This window comes from Geospiza fortis, unplaced genomic scaffold (genome assembly GCF_000277835.1).
Source record: "Geospiza fortis unplaced genomic scaffold, GeoFor_1.0 scaffold112, whole genome shotgun sequence".
Taxonomy (NCBI): Eukaryota; Metazoa; Chordata; class Aves; order Passeriformes; family Thraupidae; genus Geospiza; species Geospiza fortis.
Genome location: NW_005054298.1, coordinates 23,636,333 through 23,657,785, shown reverse-complemented (window position 1 = coordinate 23,657,785; position 21,453 = coordinate 23,636,333). Strand labels below are relative to the sequence as shown.

Genomic DNA, 21,453 nt, shown 5'->3' with positions numbered 1-21,453 from the left:
TGGATTTTTGCAAAGTTCTGCTATCTCCAAGGCCACCCTATCTACCCTTCCAGCAGCCTCCCTCCTTGGGCATTCCCTCAGTGCAGCTGGGTCCTGGGACCACTGTTGTTTAGTTTGTACTCACAGACTGGGGAGCACACATTTCTTCAACCCACTTCCATCACAAGCTCTGCATAAATAGAACTGAACTCTTTATAAGCCAAACTGCATTTTGGAGAAGTATTTCTGAACTTGGAGGCCTCAAGTTAGTGCAACTTTATTGCTTTGCATTATGCAGGCAATGGAAGCTCCTGGACTTACTGACGTACATTGTTTTTCTAGCCCCTTCCCACAGCTGCAACTCCACTGCACTTCTGATAGGAAATTACTCTTGCTTTTCCACTTGGAGAACAGAGGTGTTTAAGACTGAAGGTAAGCCCTACTCCTTTTTAGTAATTGCTTTGAAAAATGCTAAATTCAAGTGTTAAAAAATAAATAATAGAATCTTCAAACTCTACAGAACCATTTTTTGGCATACCTTGCCTGGAAAAGGAAGATCAAACCTATCTCTCTGTGTTTGGCTGGGAGTCCTAGAAATGCTGGAGCAAGTGTTCTGGTTCAGACTCACCTCTGCCTCTACAGAATGATTCTCATATGCTTTCAGCTGCCATGTTTAGAGACACACTTTACCAATCCTCTCCCAGCTGTTTTTGTTTTGCTGCCTCAATTCTCTGTTCTCATCCTGATGCCTGGGAGTCTTTCCCTTCCTTATCTTTCAGCCATGGATGCCAATTTCCTCCACCCATTATTGGCTTCCCATACAAGCAAATCTCTGTCCCACAGGCAGCTGCAGTATAGAAACACCTCCCCTGATGCACTAGGTCAGCATGTCTCCTTCCAGCACTCCTGGAGACCCATCTCCCAGAAGCACCTCCCAAAGCAGCTGCCAGTGAGGGTGGGGCTGCAGGTGGCATGGGACATCCAACAGTACCTCTTCCTTTTGGCACTGGTTCAGATGAGGTGCTCATGTCTGACACACCAACAGAGCATCAAACTTGCAGTACTGGTACACTCCTCTCTACTTTGAAGCATCCACAAATTGTCCGCAACTATGGCCTGGCCCAGCACTCCCCTTTATTCTCCCCATCCTCTAGCTGCTCCAGCCTCTCCTCTGTTCCAATTCTTGTCCTATCCCCCATGGCATTTTTTAGGGCATTCAAAGCAGCTCACCCTTTTCCTCTCTGGAAGGAGGTGGTGTTAGGGCCTGGGAACACTGATCATCACTGAACACCCTGTTTACCTCATCCTTCATTCCTGTAACAGGAGTCTATCTGGTCCCTGAAGCCGGAACCTGCTGCTGGAAAAACATGTATCGGCTCTGGCAGCTCAGGACAAGTACTTTTGGTGAATTAGCAGCCAAGTTTCTATCATGTGTGTGGGAAGTACTCTAAATCTTACAACTTAGTCAAATTGTCACTGTTCAAGGGGTGGCAAAAGCCACAGTCTGGTGTAAGTCTAGGCTGTGTTCCCTTCCAAAATGAAAAGACCCCATTCCAGCATATGGAAAGACTACAGATTCACGTTGGAAGAATATATGCTGCTGCTTTTTACTTTTTGCACAGACAAAACAATCCCTTGTCATCTTCTCCTTCCAGCTACACCCCTTGCCCCCCAAAAACCCAGCTGTTATCTGAGTCCATAAAAATTCAGCTTCAGCACACTTCCTACATAGACAGTTTCAACCCAAATGGATGAAGATTGGTTATCAACACGTGGAAATACAGTTTTCCAATGGAAGTCAGGCCAGCAGCTCCCCAGGCACAAGTGGCACAGTCTGTTTCCATGACTGTCCCCCTCCCTGCCCTACAGGACTACATTCTCCCCGGTCCAGCAGGTTACTCCTGGCATCTGTGGTATGAGCACTCCTTAACAATAACTGCAACACCTCTGAGGGTACAGCCTGGTACACACACAGTACTCCTGCATGTGCTCCAGATTAAGCTGTAGTCAGCTTAATGAGAGACTTAATTGATGAGCGCTACTTCCTTCACTTGTCCATTAAGATAAGTACAGCACATGGACATTTCAACCCATCAAAGAAGAGAAAATGCATTAATTTTGGTTTTCTTAGAGCTGTTAATAAATCTGACACTGTCTGGCAGTTTTCTTCATTTCCTACCATTTGACAGATACTGTGATCACAAGTTACAGAAGATGTTTTTCCTCTGAAATTATCACACTGGTAATACAAGCCAGAAGGAAACTTTATCAAGATACCAAGAAGCTGGGTACTGGTTTATTTTTAACTTTATGTGGCTGGTTTGTGAATATCTCAATGTGATAAAAAAATAAATTCCATCCGGTACTATTAAAAATCATACACACACACACAGACACATTACAAATGGCTGTATTACAGCAAATAATCACACTGTGTATTTATCAGTAAAAGCCAGTATCCCTCGCATATAATCAGCCTGGCTCTACTTAGACCCCTTTACTGTAAGAGCTCCTGCAACTGTTTTCTTCCTCTTTCTCTCTCACAAATTGACATTTGTATGGAATCAAGAAAAATCTTCCTTAATAATTTTTCCTTACTAATGGCTTTTTTTGGTATGTGTATTTGAGAGGAGGGAAGGCAAAGGGCAGGAAAAAGGAGCTTTAAGTGCTCTGCAAATTATCCTCCTGAATCTGGGCCTCATAAATCCTATCAAATGTTATATTTCATCAATAGGCTGGAAAAGCTTTTTTCTCTGCAATGATGAAGCCTGGGTTTAAAATTTATGGTTTCATTTTAGAAATGGACTATAAAAAGAGTCTGACTTGGCTGTCCATCAACTGCAGCTGACATTAGCAAGTTAGGTGTGGACTTTCAAAGTGTGATATGTATTTTTTATTTATTATAGAGGTACATACATATATATACATATATGAGGACATGTATATCACTGTGGGTTTGTGCATGCATAAATACACAGCTGGATTTAAAAAAAAATTGTCTTAAACCCACATTTTCTTTCAATGCAAGAGCATCTGAGATATTCAGCAGATTAGATTGCAAAGTGATAAAAGTGTCCAGAACAGAGTTGGCTCAAGGACCTGCAGCAACACAAGCAAATTGCATTTTGCTGCACAAATGATCAAGATAAAGTAGTTTAATTTGTTCTCATTCATGGGGTGGCAAAATGCAATTCAGCAACAGCAGAGTAATGTTCATAGGGGGGCAGGGAAGATTCCAACAGGCTGTGAGGAGAAAAGGGGAGGAGGGCAGGCAAGGACCAAAAGATTTTAGGCAGGGGAAGACAATTAGCAAAGGACTGATAGACTGGGGAAGAGTGGGTGCTGAGCTTCTGCACCTGTCGTGCCAGAAAAGGGTGGGAAGGAGACAGCCTACCCCATCTCCATGCAACTCTCTACCTCTACTGCCTTTCTCCTCTTTTTCCAAGCTCTGGAAACAATTCTGACTCCCCAGAGAGCTGCTCTTACTTGCTGTCCTGCACTGCTGGAGGTAGGAGAGCACTGGATTATGACTCCTATTCCTGTTGCTGCCACCGCTGACAGGAGCCATGTGGGTGCCACAGCTGTCCTCTACAAGCCCAAAAGCTTCCTCCAGCAGCCATAACAGCATTTTCCTCAGATGGAGAAGGATGCAATCTGTGCATGCTGCCAGAACACCCACTCCTCTCCTCCCTTACCCTCAGAGCTGGAGGCCTGTGGTCAGTGATTACTACTTAGTTCCACCTATGCTGAAAGGCAGCCCTAAAGACAACATCTCTAATAGAAGCATTACTGCTCCCCAGAATCCTCATACTTGTAAAATGAAACCACATTTAAAATAAAAGTCAGATAAATAAAGCGACATAACTGAAGTTGGAGAAAGTGAAGTTCCCTTCTGAATGTAGGGGAGCCCATTTCCCTCCATCTGCTACTAAAAAATGTCATTTTGTAACTCAAAGAATTAATGATGGATTATGTGAAAACAGCAAATCAGATCATGCTGTTGAGGCATTATATGAACTAAACAGAAGAGCAGTAAATCTAAATCGCATGTGGGATGGTTATTATTGTGTGCTGCCATCATTGCTGCTGAGTCTGGCTGTAATATTGGTTTTGGTGGCAACACATGGAAAAACCTGAACATCCTGTTCCTCATTATAAAACGAGGAGAAATCTCACTCTGGGGAACATGGTCAAAGCTGACGAGTGAGCACTGCAGAAAAGGCTGGGCAGGGGCTGTGGTTAATGGCAAATGTACTCTGAGTCAACACTAAGAAAGCAGATACCATCTTCCACCACCTCTATTTTGTAACATGAACAAGACAAATAAACAAAAGAACCCATCACCCGTGCTCAGGACACTTGTATACAGCGGCTTCAGATCACTGTTGAACTCCCTGCTGAGAGGACGCTTGGCAAGGCTCCTGTCAGCAGCACAGCCAGGGCCAGCAGGCAGAGGCTTTGCAGGGCAGGGCCTGGCTCAGCTCCTGCTGCAGGGACCTGCCCTGCTCACCCTGCACAGGAGGGCACAGGGCAGGGACAATCACTGACCTGCTGCTGTCCAGCACGGAGGGGATAGCAAAAATCAGAATGTGCTCGGCTTCCAGCGCTAAGTTTCCACTGGAAATACATGAAATACACCATTCTTTCACCAATTTGCGGAAATGAGAGGACATGACATTGCCTCTATTTAAAAAAAAAAGGTATTTGTGTTAGGGAAGGGTAAGTTTATCAAGCCTTGCTCTACAGATGGCCTGCCTCTGGAATTGCACATTTTCTACTGAAAGGTGGTATACAGCCGTGTCACATCACACAAGCATAAGTTACTTAGAAACAAGAAAATCTTGAACTCTTTCAGATTCATACAAGTTAACACCATTTAACAATGACATTCAGGACACTAAACCAATATTTACATGGCAGCATTTTAAAGCACAAATGCCCTTATCCTACCACAGCTCTAGAATATTTCTAGCAGTATATTATTTCCATGGTTTCCCTGCATGTATCTCCTTGAAGATAACCAAGAAATTCAACTTTCCCTGAAACTCTTGAAATTTTCCCAACGCAAGTTTATTCTTCTGCACAGATAAATATTTCTGCCATTCTGTAAGAGAACATCCTGTCACTGTTCAAATCTTTCATTTTTTCTCTTCTAAAATCTTTTAATCTGCTTTTCCCCTCCCTCTGAAGGATGTTTTGTTTATCTTTGTTATTCCTTCTTCTTTCCTTGTCTCCTTATTTCCTCACCTCTTCCCTGAGATTCCAGGGGTTTAATTTAAAAAAAAAAAAAAAAAAATTTTTTCCTTGAGCTCTTGTGAAACCCTGACCTGCTTACAGAGGGCAACTCACAGAGCTTAAGGGCTAATGTTTTACTCCCTACCCACCATTGTGGATCTGGCTGCAGTCATCAGTAACTAGAATTCATCATCATCAATGGATTTTCAGTGACAGGCACTGTATTTGCTCAGATAATGGCCCCATATATTGCCTTTGAAATGAGGGTGTGACCACTAAGGATATTCTCAGGAGTCAGTTAATGGCATTGCTGCTGGACATGTTTGCTTCATGTTTTGAAAGCAGAGCTGCAGAAAAGCAAGCTTTGAAGTTTTGGGGTGCTTTGGATGGTACAGTGCTCTCAGGACACACCAATATTAACCAAAACACATCACCCTGGGACTGGAGCAGGCTGCTGGCCAGCTGGTTTGACTGCAGGAGAAGAACCCGCAGAGGCTGCCTCTGAAACTGTCCTGCAATCAGCTCTGAACAGATGTGTAATCCATAGACAGTCCTGTTCCCACACACAGCAGAGCAATGGAATCAGTAAAAACAGGTGGGGGAGCACAAGATAATATGGAAACAACACTGGTCCAAAGGATGCCTGACAATGATACTTGATGTTTTAGGAAGGAGGCAAATGTAACATGCCCACACAGGCTGCGAAGACAAATCCAGAGTCTGTGAGCCTCAATGCTGTTTAAAGTCACTGTGGAGAGAATACACACTTCTTTATGAAGAAGAACTAACAACCCAATAGAGCTATTGGACAATAGGACCAAGCTGCTTTGGTGTCAGGTAACTAACTGTAAAGAGTATGCACTGAACACCTGTGAGAATGCAGCCTGCAAAATTACTATTTCTGGTGTAGGATAAACATCCCTTCACTTCCCTAGTCGTCAACTTTATAAGCTTGCCAACCATCACAAATGGGGATCACAGCCTCCATTCCTGAAGCAGGAATAGTTGGGTATGCTGAATCAAGTCCAGGTCTGGACACCTATCTCACCAAGAGAGGAAAGCAAGCTAGCCCAATGAAAGAAAGAGTGCTTCCATCCATTGCATTTTTTCTGCAATGACCAAAGTTAAAACCCCATTAATGTGCCCCATCTCTAACTTAAGCACATTGACCATAAGACTTTTCCTTCCCTCATTTTTCTGCATTCAAGTATATCCTCCACTAATGCACCAAACTACCCTTTTTCCTCCCCATCTAATTCACTGCTCCCCATGGGATAGCCACTAAATTTGATTCACGAATACAGTACATTTACAGGCAAAACTGGAACAGAGAAACCTCCTCCCCATCACATCACTCTTCAAGAGGGAGTTTGAGACACATCAAACAAAGAAGCCTCAAATCTTCTGGCATACAGCTTAGAAATCAGAATGTAATTTCCATTCTGTATCTCTTGCTTCATTACAGAAGATATGGTCCCTAAAACAGGCAATTTGCTTTGGCCAGTAATGTTTAAGGTGCTGGCTTTCAGTTTTGTTTTTCTGTAGATTCTACACCACAGCAGGCAGCTTCCCTCCCTCCAGTCCTGCCCCCCAAGCCCAGCTGCAGAGTGAAGATATCTAAAGGATTCAGGCAGTTGCAGAAAATGCAGGACTCTGGCTCTTGGGCCTCATCTGTGTTTCACTCCTTTCACATCCATCTGGATTTGACAAAGTCATGCTTATCAGTTCGATCAGCAGATAGTCTCCTATCTGTGTTGTGGTGCAGAATTAGGTCAGAAGAGCATTCTGCCAGCTTGTGTTTTGCTGTTTAATCCGGCATAAGTAGTTGTGGAGACAGCAATAAAGAACATCTCATCACACAAACCAAATTCTTCACCCCCTAATCCTGGTCAATTTTCCACCTCTGTGAAGAAAATAGAATAAAAATCACACACTACTACTATTTAACTGCCTATTTCAAGAGCATAAATTTTTGAGAATGCAAGTGAGGCCAGGAGGCAAGTTTATTTTATGAAAATACATCACGTTCAAAGGCAAATGGAATGTTATAAAAATAAACTCTGAAGAATAGTAGTTCTTAAGTTTTAAGTCATCTTCTTCTGTGATGCCATAGCTGGGTCTTCCAGCCAGCCTCACCAGATGGCCACGTTGGCCACCATCAGAATCGCAGTCTGGAAACAAGTGCCCTACAGCCTTGCCTGAGCATCTCGGCTGGAATACACTCTGAGGCAGCAGTTCTGCACTCACAACTCAGAGATATTCCCAGTGCGCTTGCTTAAGAATTCTTGAAATTTGTGAAGAGATTAAAGCCAAACTTCTGGTCCAGGACAGGTCAGGGAAAATAACAGAATGTTGGCTACTAGCTTTTAAATTGTAATTGTCACTATTCACACTAAAAACAACCCCTCCCCATACCAGCACACAGCATGAAAATCTGCTCAAAAATAGTAATCATAAAGGAAAAAAAGGATTTTTCTCTTAAACAGTAGCTAAGTTCAGCTGCAGAATATTTCAGCAGCTACATGCAATTTTTTGTTTCATGGAAGCTGTACAACCATTCCTCCTCTTACATACAACTGTGCAAACCAGTGTGTTAGTGATGCTTTTGCAAAGAGGGTTTGACAACAATAGAGGGTCCCCAGCCTGCTAAATAAGAAGTGACAACTCCATTTGAAAGCTGTCTCTGGATGTGTTTTATGTGCAGAAATTATCTGTGACAGTTCAGATCAAAATAGAGTTTTCATTTCATGTGGGAGGTAAATGGACGATAGAATAGGTTACTTTAAATGCTGCAGTCTAGTCCAATTAATGTTTCAGACTTTTCTGTATTCTGGGCTCTAAATTTTGGGGTAAAAAAGAAGTAAAAATCATTTGTCTATAGCATGATGTAAAGAACAGGCCAAAAGGTAATAAAAGCACTTAACAAAAACAGTCATGCAGACGTATGGCAGAAATGCTCAAATTTCAGTAACCTGGCTGTGAAAATAATAAGTATAAAACAGAAAAGAAAATATCACTTCATTCTTCCAGGGAGAACCAGGTAGGGGAGTCAATTCTGATTTCCCATCTCAATCAGCGGAGATTTTGCCATTTACTTTGATGGAAACAGGACTTGCATATCAGTTGTCTCTTTGAGCAGCAGACACAAATCCACATGCTATCATTTGCTTTTCAGATTGTGCAACATAAATTTACAATTTCTGGCTTATGTAACTATACAAATGACATAATTTGTACTTTAAAAAAATGTCAAATCCAAGGTGTTCACATTTGTTACCTGTAAATCTATCAGTTGTTCTCTGACTCATTTTAAAGAAACATGTTTTCTTAAAGGTTTGGACCTACTACTCAAGCACACCAGTGGCCATGGTGGGAACTGTGCTGATGCAGTGCCTGTACCTTTCTAACTATCTGTCTCAAAGTTCGTGGGGAAAGCAGTAATTCATGCATGGCCTTTTAGATGTAAACCTTAAGTACTGTTAGTAGAAAAGGTATGGACCCAAAAGTGAGTGATCTCATCCCAAACAAGGGCCCAGGATTCTTACATAATCAATTTTGTTTATGCCATGCTTTAAACAATGCATATTTTGATCTTTTCTGAGAAACAGCATTTTTCTTGGCAGGATTTTCAATTTCCACCCACTTGGAAGAGCAGGTGTCTTTTTGTATCATTGCTCAACACTGGGAATCAAGAAAATGTTTTAAAAACACATTAAAATTGTTTTCCTAAAGTCAAGGGATATTAATTTAAGGTTCCATGGGCATTAAAGAAGAACAGACCAGTCACTTTAAATGCACTGAGCTAGTAGAAACACTAACTGAGACAAAGCATTCAAAAGATATGAGACCTCAGTATCTAGCGGCCAAAGACTGAACACTGGTAATCTTATTCCTCAGAGGCAAGTTTTAACACAAAAGAGAAATTAACATCTATCTATGCACTAGAGTCTGGAAAAGAAAAACAACAGAACAATGAAGCTGCTCAGACATCTGGTATATTTGCCACAGCTAATAGTAATGAGATAGTGGGCAGAGTGCAGATTAAAGGCAAAAAGGTATGAAAGAACACTTCTTTCAGAAGCCACACAGACACGGAAAAAAATGCCAGTAGTCGGACTAATGAATCTAAATTTTGGGAGGGATTCTCAAGCCCTATCACATTTAGATTGATAATATATTTGTTACAGCATTCAAAGAAAGAGAATGAGGCTTCTCCTTATTCACTTTTGGAGACAGAACATGTCCCTTGGAGCACAAGACTTTTCAAGCTCTGTAGTAAGGAGGTCAAAGCATCACCACCGATGCAGACAGTGGTATTTACAGAGAAAAGGAGGAAAAGATCAATCCCTTCCCCCAGTCCCCGTTACTCTCCCTTTCTGAAGCAGCTGCTGCTTAAACATTGCCATTGTATACAGAGCCACAGAATAATTGCCTCCTGGTTTGTTTTTTGGTTTCTATTTTTTTTTAATCAGGAACCGCAGATGATGGTAAAGGAAGAAAACAACACGTTATTCAGGTGAAGGACTGCAGACTGCTTGTCATTTGTGTACTACCAATCAATAACAACAAGGAACAGGTTTATTGCTCTGATGCTGTTCCCCAACTCTCCTCCACAACCTCACACCCTTTTGCCACATTATGGAAGTTTCTGCTGACATGTAAAGCAGGGACTGCAGCCAGAAGAGGCCTCCTCTGACATGACCTGAGAGCAGAGCAGAAGCAGCCCAGGTCCCCTGGTCTGCAGCACACTTCCAGCACATAAGTGCTCAGTTAAAGCAATCCTTTCAGACAGTTATTGAGCACTATGGTGACTCAGGCATAGAAAACAGCTGCCCCCTCCCTGCCTCTCCACAAGACTCATCATGTTTTATTGTGCTTCCATTCCTCTGAAGATGCCTTGCTGCTTACTTTTCAATTGCCAGGCCATGTACAACACTTGCATTAGAAACATGTCCCATGCTTAAACTTACATGCCAGTCTCAAAATAATTGTTTTATATGCATTTATGTAAATACCATAATTATAATTTACAGTTTAGTCCCATTTACAAGGTAATAACCATATGCAGGACTAAGCAGGCATCTAAGCCTAAAGGCAGAAGTGTTTATAACAGATAAACTCCATGGCTGAAGGACATGTTCTGGCTAATACTGGTTTGAGAAGAAATGCCCCTAAGATACTATTATGCTGAAAAATTTTATTTAAGATTAAAATTAAGTGATTGGAGGCATTAAACCATAAATATGGGTCAAAGACTGAATGATAAGATGCTGTTTGAAATTTTAAAACATTAGTTGTCACTTTCTTGTTCCTCCTTACTGCTACCAAGTCACTGGAGGGAGGGGGCTAACAACCTCCCAGAGTGCGCGTTTAGCAGAGGACTGTGACACTGCAAAACTGTCACACTGACCTGCTGGTACACAGGCAGGAAACTGGAGAGAAACTAGGAGAAAAATAAATTAAGAGAACGTTTATTGCTCTACACACACATTATATCTATTGCAATTTTAGCACTTCTAGAGGTATCTCACACTTACTCCTCTTGCAACTTTTTTATTGTGGGCTGTTTCTCTGTTTTTCTCCACTTCACTTTAGTGGAAAGGAAAAATGATGGCAGCTACCTGTTTTGCAGGTAACTGAAGAGTATAAAATCTTTCATGCAATAACCCTTCACTGCTTGCTAAAAATGGCCTCCAGACATCAAGGACAAGTTAGTGATAAAAAGAGATAACCAGTGTTTTCTCATGTCTCTCTGTCCTAATGAAAGACCTCTCAGGTGCAGACCACGATGTAGTTGAAGACAAGTGGTTTCTTTCATTTTCTATGAGAGTCTAACATGACTCTCCACAAAGCAGTCACAATTCTCTTAGACCATCCCAAGATCAATACTGATACCTTGATCAATGTCAACAAATGCCCTGCTGCTGCATGACCTGCCAGAGAAGCAGCTCCTTAGCCACAGTACATGTGGGCTCCAGATGGTGCCAGGTCCCCTTGTGGGAATGCAAGGGCAGTCACAGGGGTTCAGAGTATATACCAACTTAACTACATCAGAAGACTCGAGCCGATGAAACAATAAACTATTTCTTGGTTTACTATGACCCCTTGGATTACTGTCTGTGCCAGTGGATTTGTGATCATGGATTGAAAACCAGCACGTTTTAGAGTTTGTCATCGACTGTACACTCTGCACAGCTGTCAGACAATAATCACAATTATTGTCTTTTTATTCAGCATCCTGTTGCCTATTAAGTCATTTCCATCACATCTCATCATTCTTCCCAATATTTCTGCTAGCACAATATTGAGTGATTTTCAGCTTTTCTAACAACATCAGTTTTTACAGTTTTCTGCTAATCAAAAGATCTGGTTCATGCTTTTGCCTATACTTTCTGTCAACAATGCAGCCAACTAAGCACTTGGGTAACTATTTGCCCCTGGCATCTTGACACAAACAGGGAACAAGATCATGGGTAATTTTTAGCAGCAGTCATTTTATCCTGCAATTAGATGCTTGAAACTTCCAGGAGAAGATTCCCACTGATCCATTCTGAAGTGAGATCTGTGGCCCCTTTAGACCTTTTATATCTTATTATGCTGCAGTTAGTAGTATAATCTTAAAGATCTGCTGGTGAAAACTCCAGGTGAACTGTGATTGCAGCAAAATCAGTGTACAGTAACAATTTCCTAACTCTTATGGATACATAGAGATGACAACGATTTCCACTGTGAGGCTTTCACTACACAGTTAAGCTGTATGAGTACCACAGAGTGCTGAGCGCTTTGCCTGGACGTGAACAGCCATGCTGGAAATCCCCACCGGAGTTCCTGCACTGCTCCTGGTGGCAGCAGAACCTGGCAATGCTGGTGGGTCTGAGGAGCACCCCACAGCTCCCTGTGCTGCAGCCTTCTCACTGGGTGTAAGCAGCTTTCCTGGGGATCTAGGAAAACCAATTTATTTTGAGCATGTATGAGAAATAGTGAGACGCTGCTTGAAGACTCTCAAGGCTCTGTTATGCTCCTCACTGCTTAATTAGGAGGAAGGCTGGGAATTGCTTTAACTGTAACTCATGGGAACCCGTCAGCACAGGTCTCACTGACCTTACATAACCTCAAGCAGAAGTGAAGACACTGAAAAAAAAATTCCAAGGACTCCAGTGAGTCCATTCTCCCTGTCACATATAAGAGTTACTGCTCCACCCTTACTGAATGGGCATCACTACTCTCTTAACTGGACCTACTCAGCATTTTGAAGCAGTCCAGTGATAACCCTTTTTTCTTCCTCTTCCAAATGTAATCTTTTGTTCATACTTTTAGACTTGAGGGAAATTATTCTTTGTGTTCCACTAAACTTTGACTACTTTTCTGAATAGTTTGATCACTAATTTATCTTAATGAATTGGAAAGTCAAGATAGAGCCTGCTGTGAGCTCACGCCCATCACCTGGAGTGTGAACATACAGGTGCTAATACACATGAACAGGCTCCTCATGGTCAAACTCCTCCACCTCCAAAATGGACACATTCATTCACAGACTTAAAAGTCTAGCATAACAAAACCCACACCCTCACCTTCAGTTTTACTAAACCAAGATTATCTCTACAATGAAAGAAAGAATCCTCCTTTTTCCCATTTAACCAGTAGCAGCTAGGGAAAAAATGTAGGAGAGAATTTTTCTGAAAGTCATGGTTTTGGATAGAGTGTGAGGTCCCAGAGGTCAGCAACCTAGATTCCTCTTACAGTGGGCTACACAGCAAAGCTTGCACAAGGCCAAGTCACCAGGGTTTTTCTCTGAACTACTTGCATATCCAGAAGCTAGGAGATCGTATGGCAAAATGAATATGTCAAGAAGCTGGGGAGAAAACAGGAGATGGTTAATAAAAAGATTGGGAACTGGGCTGAGAGAAAGGGAAAACAAAAGAAAAACAAACAGTTTCTTGGCAAAGGACTTGCTGGAAGGACCAGCCTCACAACTGTGAGAAGCATAATGACCTTCTGCTTGTTTTTCTTCAGTCAGGGAAATGGGACTAGGCTCACATTCATCATTTAACCAGAACTGCAGTACAGAATAAACCTGACTGAAACATACTTCCTTTTTTTTCCTCCTTAGCTAGAGTAACTCTGTAAGGCTAATGATGGGGCCAAAGAGACTCATTCTGACAGAAGACAACCTGGAGCAATGAGAAGCTGGGTATTTTGAAAACCCTGAAGTGTTTGAAAAACAACAGACTACTGGAGAGCAGAAAAAAGAAAGGGAAAACAGAACCACATCAGACTTAATCATGTCCCCTATACTTTAATTAAAGTAAGACTTAACAATTTTATTTAAGATTACAAAATTCTCAGAGGAAATGCATTTCTCTCTATGTACTGCTACCAGACTTGGAACTGTTAACTTGGAAGAAGAAAACACAGTACACAATGCTACACCCATACTGTGTATCCACTAAGGTAGACCTCTCTGTTCAAAGAAAATGTCTAGATACATTGCTTGTCTACTAAATGGAAATACCAAATGCTATTAGGGTTTGCACTTTCAGTATGGAAGTGGCTGGCCTATAAACAAGATTTTAACAGCTTCTCTATTAAACAACTCAGTTTAATTAATCGCCAGCCATTAACCATTAATTTAAAATGCCACTTACAAAATCTTAATTTTGCACATTATCAGCTGGTTCACAAATAGCTATCTATAAGCAGAAGTGTAACGATCTTCCTCTCTCTTTCTTGGAGCCTTATAGTCAACCTTACAGTCAATTCTGGCTTCTTAATTAAGCACACACACATCAGCATTTAAAATCAAATGGTGTTTTGTTAAAAAAATCGCACAGAGAAAAGTTAATATACACATCATTCTGCTGCTGGTTAAAGAGGCAAGCATGAGGTTTTTGTCAAATTACATCCTGCATAAAACAGAATTTAGCATCTCCTGATCACACTAGGAAATACACTATGGCAGGAACACATGCAAGGCCATATGATTTCATTCCAGCTGCATGGACGACCTCACTTTGTCTTTATTTGTACATTTAAAAGGCTGACAACACCATCTGCATTTCACTACATCCTCTGCTATGGTCTCATCTTCCCAGTAACAGACCTGGCTTTCTCTTCAGGGACCTATCTTTTGCATTCGCATCCAAACGGCTGAAAGAATGGGACATTACCAGTAAATATGCAGAATTAATGTAAAATAATTCCATAGAATAATATATCACATATGAAGAGACAGGGCTGGAGGGAAAAACCCCAACCTAAGCCTGAATGCTTAACACAGCTGCCAAAACTCAGGCTCCCTAGCATCTGCAGCAGGACACTCACAAGGGAGTTGTGGGAGTGCAGTATATAAAATTTTACACATCTGTCAATAAGTGAGGTGATCCAAATGCAAGCCCTAGCAGGCAGGATGCATGCAGGCAGATTTGTGACTATTCCTGACAGAATTTATTTCTGCTGAAGAATGCATGGCCTCAAACAAGCATGCACACATTACATGGCAGCAGCAGCAGTTTGACAACTTCCTTCTCCTTAGACACGCTCCAAAGTGCTCGGGGTCACCTGAGTTCCATGAAATCTGGGTTTTCGTGAGAAGTGACTGATAGGGCTTGGGTGCCAAAGTTGGAAGATTTGGATGAGGAGTTCCTGGGAAAAAGCAGAGCGAACTCTAAACAACAAGTAATTTTGCTTGAATGTTATCCAGAGATTTTAATTTTTTTCCCCCATATAGGTGGGGAATAAACCCAAGGCTTGTTTAAACATGTCTCCTCAGGCAGTCCAGTTACCCAACATTTCCTCTGATTGGCACAGTGAGTATGCAGCACCCATGAACCCTTTCTGAGGAAGAAAACAGCCAGTAGTATTAGGAGCAAAATACACAATACAAGTCTAACTCCAGTGGCACAGCCTACACTGGAACTGGTGGCCAAAGGGCTTTCTGGGCTACCCTGCTTCCACCAGCAGGACAGCTCTACTGAGAGCCCCCAGAAACCATGGAATCTCTGCTGTACTGCCAATGCCACTCTATATCTAACTGTTGTCACAAATTTATCAGCCAGGACAGACAGTAAGTTGCCCAACACTATGTTTTCAGTTTTAACATTATGGGAAGCAGCGACCAGATGGCAGCCAAAGGTTCAGAAGGCCCTGTGGTATGTTTAAGAAAGAATAAATTCCAGAGGAATCAGAGGAGAGTCTCAGGATGTTGAGTAGTACAGGACAAAGAAAAAGCACAGATGATTTTAGGACACCAAGCAGAAGAGGCTCTAAGGTAAGAGAAACTATATACCTTGCTTGTACTTGTTAAACTTGGTAAATCAAAACATTCCAATGCATGACCATATTTCTCTTTCCACAGCAATGCAAGGTACAGTGGCCAAGGGCACATAGATATTACACAGCCTCATTCAATTTTGACCTTGCCTCCATGATATCCATCTCAAAGAACAATCTTCCCTGAGTAAAGGACCATCCATTCCTAGAGCAGTGGATTGCTTTTATGCTAGCCACTGAGGAAAGGTTTGCAAATGGATGCACGATGAGTGATGCCCATGGTGCTCTGAACTGAGAACAAGAAAACTTCAGCTTCTGGCACATGAGACACACATGGCCAAGCGCCACACCTGGGCAACCCCAGCTCACCCTTCTTCAACAAATCCTTTTCTGTGCAGGTCAGGATTCCTATGGCTTTGGATTGAGCAGGATGGGAATGGCCCATACCTGCCCAAAAGACAAGCATTTTGTCTTTAAGTAAAAAATGCTCTTTTTGCTAAATTTTAAAACTCTGGACCCTTTTATACTCTCCTCTCAGGCTTACACACTGCTTACATTTGGCACTTGGTTCCTCAGGACATGCACAGCAATATCTTCCTTTGATCCTTCAGAGGGAGAGGCAGATTGCTCAGCATCTCTCCTCTCTCTGTCTATTGACTCAGGCCAGCTCTGAGAGTGAGATGTGAGGGACACAGAGGTATGGGTTTAATTTTCCCATTTTCAACTTTGCATATTGCTAGACTGAGAATTCTGAAAGACTGCAAGTTGCCATAAGGGTAGATTCACCCTGAAACAAGGAAGATCTATTTTTCAATTAGTTAATTATCAATATAGAAATTAGGATCTTCCACTGTTAGCCTCCAAACAGCATCTCCAAAAATAAAAAAAAAGCTGGATCAGACTTTGGGGCTTTGGACTTTACTTCTATGTAATAAAAGAGTTCTGTTTTTTTATTGTTATTTTTTTAAAACTGCAACAAGATACAGCTCTGAATCTATTCTTGCTAAACAAAGGAAAACTGTATTCATTTTTGTCAGACCAGCACTTTGAAATTCCCCAAGATAAGTCACATAAATAAGTGAAGAATTATACTTGGCAATGAGTTTGGCATCAGACTTTAATGTTTCATAGTTCTGGGCTGAGAAAATAAGTTGAGCAAAGTCTCTAGAACCTTTCCAGAGATGTACTTGGGGTGTTTGGATATACTTGACAGCACCATCTTCACGGGAGGAAAAAAGACGAAATTGTTTATTCGAAATGCGAGAAAGGGTTTCACCGTGTGACATGCCTGACATTTAAGTGATAATAGTGTTGTGCATCTGCTCTTTTGGCTTTGGTCTGACACCTAGGCTCTGCCACGGTGCAGCTTAGCACTGTCATGGCACAGCCTTGATGACTAAACTCGGAGATGTGACTTACCACCCATTTCAGGAACATATGGGCCACAGATCACTCAGCCTCTGCTGCAGGCTCGGAAACGCACAGCGGCTCAGGCAAAGACCCTGTCCCCAGTTCCCCAGCTGCACAAGGTGGCTGTGCAGGCTGCACCATCCTTAGGGATGCCATTTGCATTACAGAAAATTGTGGCTAATTAGAAATAAACAGAAAAATGCTTGATTTACAAAGAAATGTGTGATTTTGCCAGCTAATTTTTTTCCACTCTAACTTAACATTCACAGAATACACTGATCATGCTAATGCTTTCACTATATTCATTAATAAGGACAATTTACATTTATATAGCACCTCTCTTAGTTAAGAATTCCAAAGCTTTCAGCAAAATATACACAAAAAATTACTTCTATTTCACTGAATATAGTCATCGTTGGAATGAAAGTCAACAATTGTGAAGCAGTGCAGAAGAACATTACACAACAGTTGTAAATAAGACACAAAGCAAAGCCCCCAAAAACCCAAATCAAAAAGCCCCTGAGATGCCAGATGCAAATGGAGGTAAATGGGACGTTAGTGCACAAAGAGCGATGTGAAGCAGATCTGTGTGTGCCCTGAGGAGCAGAGTTGGAGGCAGCAAACATACTTCATCCTGATTACAGCAACAGAGCCCATACATGTGCAGCCTGTTGCTTTCCTGCACGCTGAGGGACATTCTCAGCTTAAACTGTGAATCTACAGCAAAGAATGAACCAGGAATATGCGATGGATTCTGGTGATGAGAAAAGGGAAAGCATATGCAAAATGTGAACAGCTCTTTTCTGTCCACTGAGTTTCACACTTTACAAATGGCCTCCCATTTTTAAAAGGCATTAATTATGTTAATACATTATTCTGCAAAAATAACAAAATAAAAATTAACTTCTTGTTTCAAACGATGAGTTTTGATTCTCAATCATAATGATACATAACTGGAGCTCTCAGACCGAAATGAAGTAATCTATTCTCTCTGTGTTCAAATCCTCCTTCTATTCCTAGCCCCATTTACTTTAGTCACTGATCAAGTCTCCATGCACTATATTACAACTTGAGAGTCACATGTGGGAGAAAAAAACATTCATCTGAAGTAAAATTAATAGCAAAATTTTGAGAGAAAGCATGCATGTGCTAGCAAGAGCAAAGCATAAGTGTTTACGTGACCAATGTGTTGATAAATGTTCAGCCCCACAAACACAAAATAACCGTGGCTTGGCTTACAACCATCCATTATAACCCTTTCCCATCATTTTGAGGCAGACAAGGTAGTTTTCATACTTGACCCTTGGAAGCAGATTGTTTTCTTAATTAACGTGTTATCCAGGGATTTTTCTTTCCACATCTCTTTCTCCTTTCAATACTCTCCCTCTAGCACAGAAAGATTTCCTTGCCTGAAGTTGACACTTTATTCAACAACTGTTGGCTGAGACCTCACGACCCACTGCATAAATTCACATAGAATTATTCATGTTTGGCACATTTCTGCTGGTGAATAACAACACCATTTTGTCTCTCAGACAAAGAAAAGAAAGATTTAAAAAAAGAACAAAGACAGCCTAATAAGAATCTCGCATTTCCTATTTTTTTCCTAATCTGGTTACAAGTCTGAGAAATTCAGCAAAGCAAAGTTGTGGACTGTTGGTCTTTCAGTACAGATGGAATAGCCTCTCAAGTGTGACTTCTGATCATGGGCTCAGCTATAAGGTAACTTTTCCTGCCTGCTTGATGTTTTGGGTTTAGTTTTTCCAACTGAGTTATCATGTTGCCATGCAATTACAGCTAACTCTCCAGGATCCCAACACCAAATCCAAACTTGGTTGGTACTTCAATCTTGTCCCCATAGAAAGTCAAGAGTTCATTCAGTGTAGTCAAAACCACAGTACAATCAATCTACTAGAAGAAGGCATTTCTTTTTTCTGCGTGGAAAGACAATCTATAGGCCTCACTTCAAAACTGATGATACATTTAAATGTAAATCTATGAAATCCTGTTAAAACTGAAATTACAAAGCAACTTTTATAACAATGTCTTAGTCCAGCTGAGCTACATATATATATGTTCATATTTGGAGGATACACACACCTGAATTTAGACACCTTCCACTGGGAATTCTCAGATCTTGGTTTATTGAGTTAGCACAAACTCAGTTTCTGACCCCTTTACTACATGCAACTTTCGTTTGACTTCAGTTACAACTGCCTCAAGACTTTTCTAGTAAAGTGAAACCCCCTAGCTGGTAAAAAGCTGGGATCACTACCTCTTTTTTTATGCAGTAGGGGAGGAGTTAATGAGATGGAAGGAAAAAAAAGCCCTGTCATTATGTTTGGAAAGAATTTTACCATACTGTATTTGGGTGAGAAAGAGAGAGATACTTGGCCCATTCCCTGCTATGAACTTAGATTTACGTCAGAAAGTGTTTTATTATATTTATAAGTATTTATAACAATGACTCAGTAGAAGTTTTTAAAGTACTATGATGCCACAAACTGGAAACACTCCTATATCTGTGCTGACATATTTCTCCAAAATTAACGAGTGTGGTATTACATGGCACGGATTGAAGCTATGGGGAGACACTACAGATTGTAACATGAACTCAAAGCATGTACAGTTCCTGAAGTCCCCCATGTCTGTCCTCTGTCTGTCCTCTTCCTTTCACACAGACTTGCCCACACACTTGTACTTTGGTTTGAAAAAGCCAACACTGATATACTAATGCCACAAATGAAGTCTCATGTTTTTTTAGCCCCAAATTCTAGAAGCAACCAGTTTTAAAATCATTATAATGGTGGGTACTTATCAACTCAAAGGAATTTTGGTTTCCCCTTTAACCCAGGAAAAAACTTGACCAGCTTTCTTTAACGCTGGAAGCTTGACAGTAAGGATTAAAAATTGTTCTTCCCTTCCCACTTAGTTATTGGAAAGGCTGTGAAAGGCAATCAGTCTTGTGGAGCCACACTTCACAGTCTGCATAAAAATGCCATGATTCTCAGTCCTCTCCCCAAACTAATTGAAAGTGTGTAATATCACGCAGCTGGGAAAATCTAAACCATAAACATATACAATATATCATGCTATCACACAAAACCTGTTACTAATAGACACTTGATGATCTACAGGATTGAAAGAGATCTGAAAACTGAGATTATTTTTGCTGCAGGGTAAGGACTTTTCCCGATTGAAAGAGGAAAAAACACTTTTTCAGCAGTGCAGGGATTGGACTGCAGTCAGTTCATTCATTCTGTTTGTGAAATATGGACTTTTCTTTAATGATTTCTGTTTGACTGCTGTCTTGCTCAGATGCTCTGGGGTTACTGCTGCAGCAAATCTTGCTTTTGGTAAGAGGAAATTCATGACTTTCTTTTTTTAGTCAATAAATTCAGGAGTTTGGGCCATCAGAACAGTCCCATGTCTGACCCCCTGCCGAGGCCCAGGCTCCCTCCCCACCAAGCTGTCATTTTTTTGTAATGCTAGGTGGCAATATTACCTGTCACCAGATGTCTGTGGGTAGTGCTGCTTGTTTATTTTTGCATACAGTCCTTCCAAGTGCTCCCTCTCCATTGGTGCTGAGGAGGAATCCCGCAGATAAACAAAGGTTTCTCCTACTGCTGGTGAGGAGGGTCTGTAGATGCTTCCTGGGGGATAAGCCTCTCGGAAGTGGTTCACTCTGGCATAGTTTGGATCCACCTCATCATCATCAATGTCAGGTCCTCCAGGACCAGCAGAAAAATCACTCAGGCCTCTCAGTTGCTTTTGCCGTAACTCCTGATGCTTTGCACCAATCCTATCAATGAAAAGCAAAGAACAAATATAAAATGGTATCTGCTTTAACAGTAACCATCATGCAAATTTGAAACACCAACCCTGAACCCAACCATTTAGAGCTTTCAGTACACTGTGAAACTGGTGCCACATAAAACAGAGTGGTTCATGCAGCAATTTTGTTCTTTATCTCTGGCAATCACCTTTGTAACCAAGCTTGGTCACCATTCTGACGAAAAAAAAATTAATGCTGAATATAGTGAGGCTTTTCACAAGTGTGGATGCTTGAACACATACAGGTTTAATTCTACACCTACCTTCCACATTGCAGCTGCATAGAACTAACCAAATCCTGCAACTTTTTATCTAAATTAGCAGTAAAATTGTTACTGAACCCCAGTTACTTGACCCACCCAGATTCTCCTAAATAGATTAACTTGTGAAAAGTAGATTAAATGTGAACATAAATGGAGAGATGGCACATTTGTCTCAAATCAAAGTACCACAATTAATCTGCTGAAGATTTAATTAAAAAAAAAATGTATTTTGGGTAAATAAATGTAAAAATCACGCCTTATTATATAGCGGATAGGGACAAAATAAAACAGCAAAGAAATTAATAGAAATTTGACAGAAATGAACTGGTACATATAAGTGAATTAAAAACTGTTACTGGCAGTATTCCACTGTGATAAAGCCTTAAGTGGTATTACAAAATGCTGCTGCTAATCAGGGCCATTGTGTAATCTCTTTGGAATAGTAAAACATATCCAGGTAAAT

The 21,453-nt window shown here is 41.2% G+C and overlaps 1 protein-coding gene across 1 annotated transcript in view; it reads right to left on the bottom strand.

Moving 5' to 3' along the window:
* PARD3B (par-3 family cell polarity regulator beta) overlaps window positions 1-21,453 on the bottom strand; it is a 372,170-nt gene that overhangs the window by 61,234 nt on the left and 289,483 nt on the right. Inside the window, exon 23 of the mRNA XM_014306667.2 lies at window positions 20,399-20,695. Coding sequence (XP_014162142.1) covers window positions 20,399-20,695 — 297 coding nt within the window. The remainder of the gene's footprint in view (window positions 1-20,398; window positions 20,696-21,453) is intronic.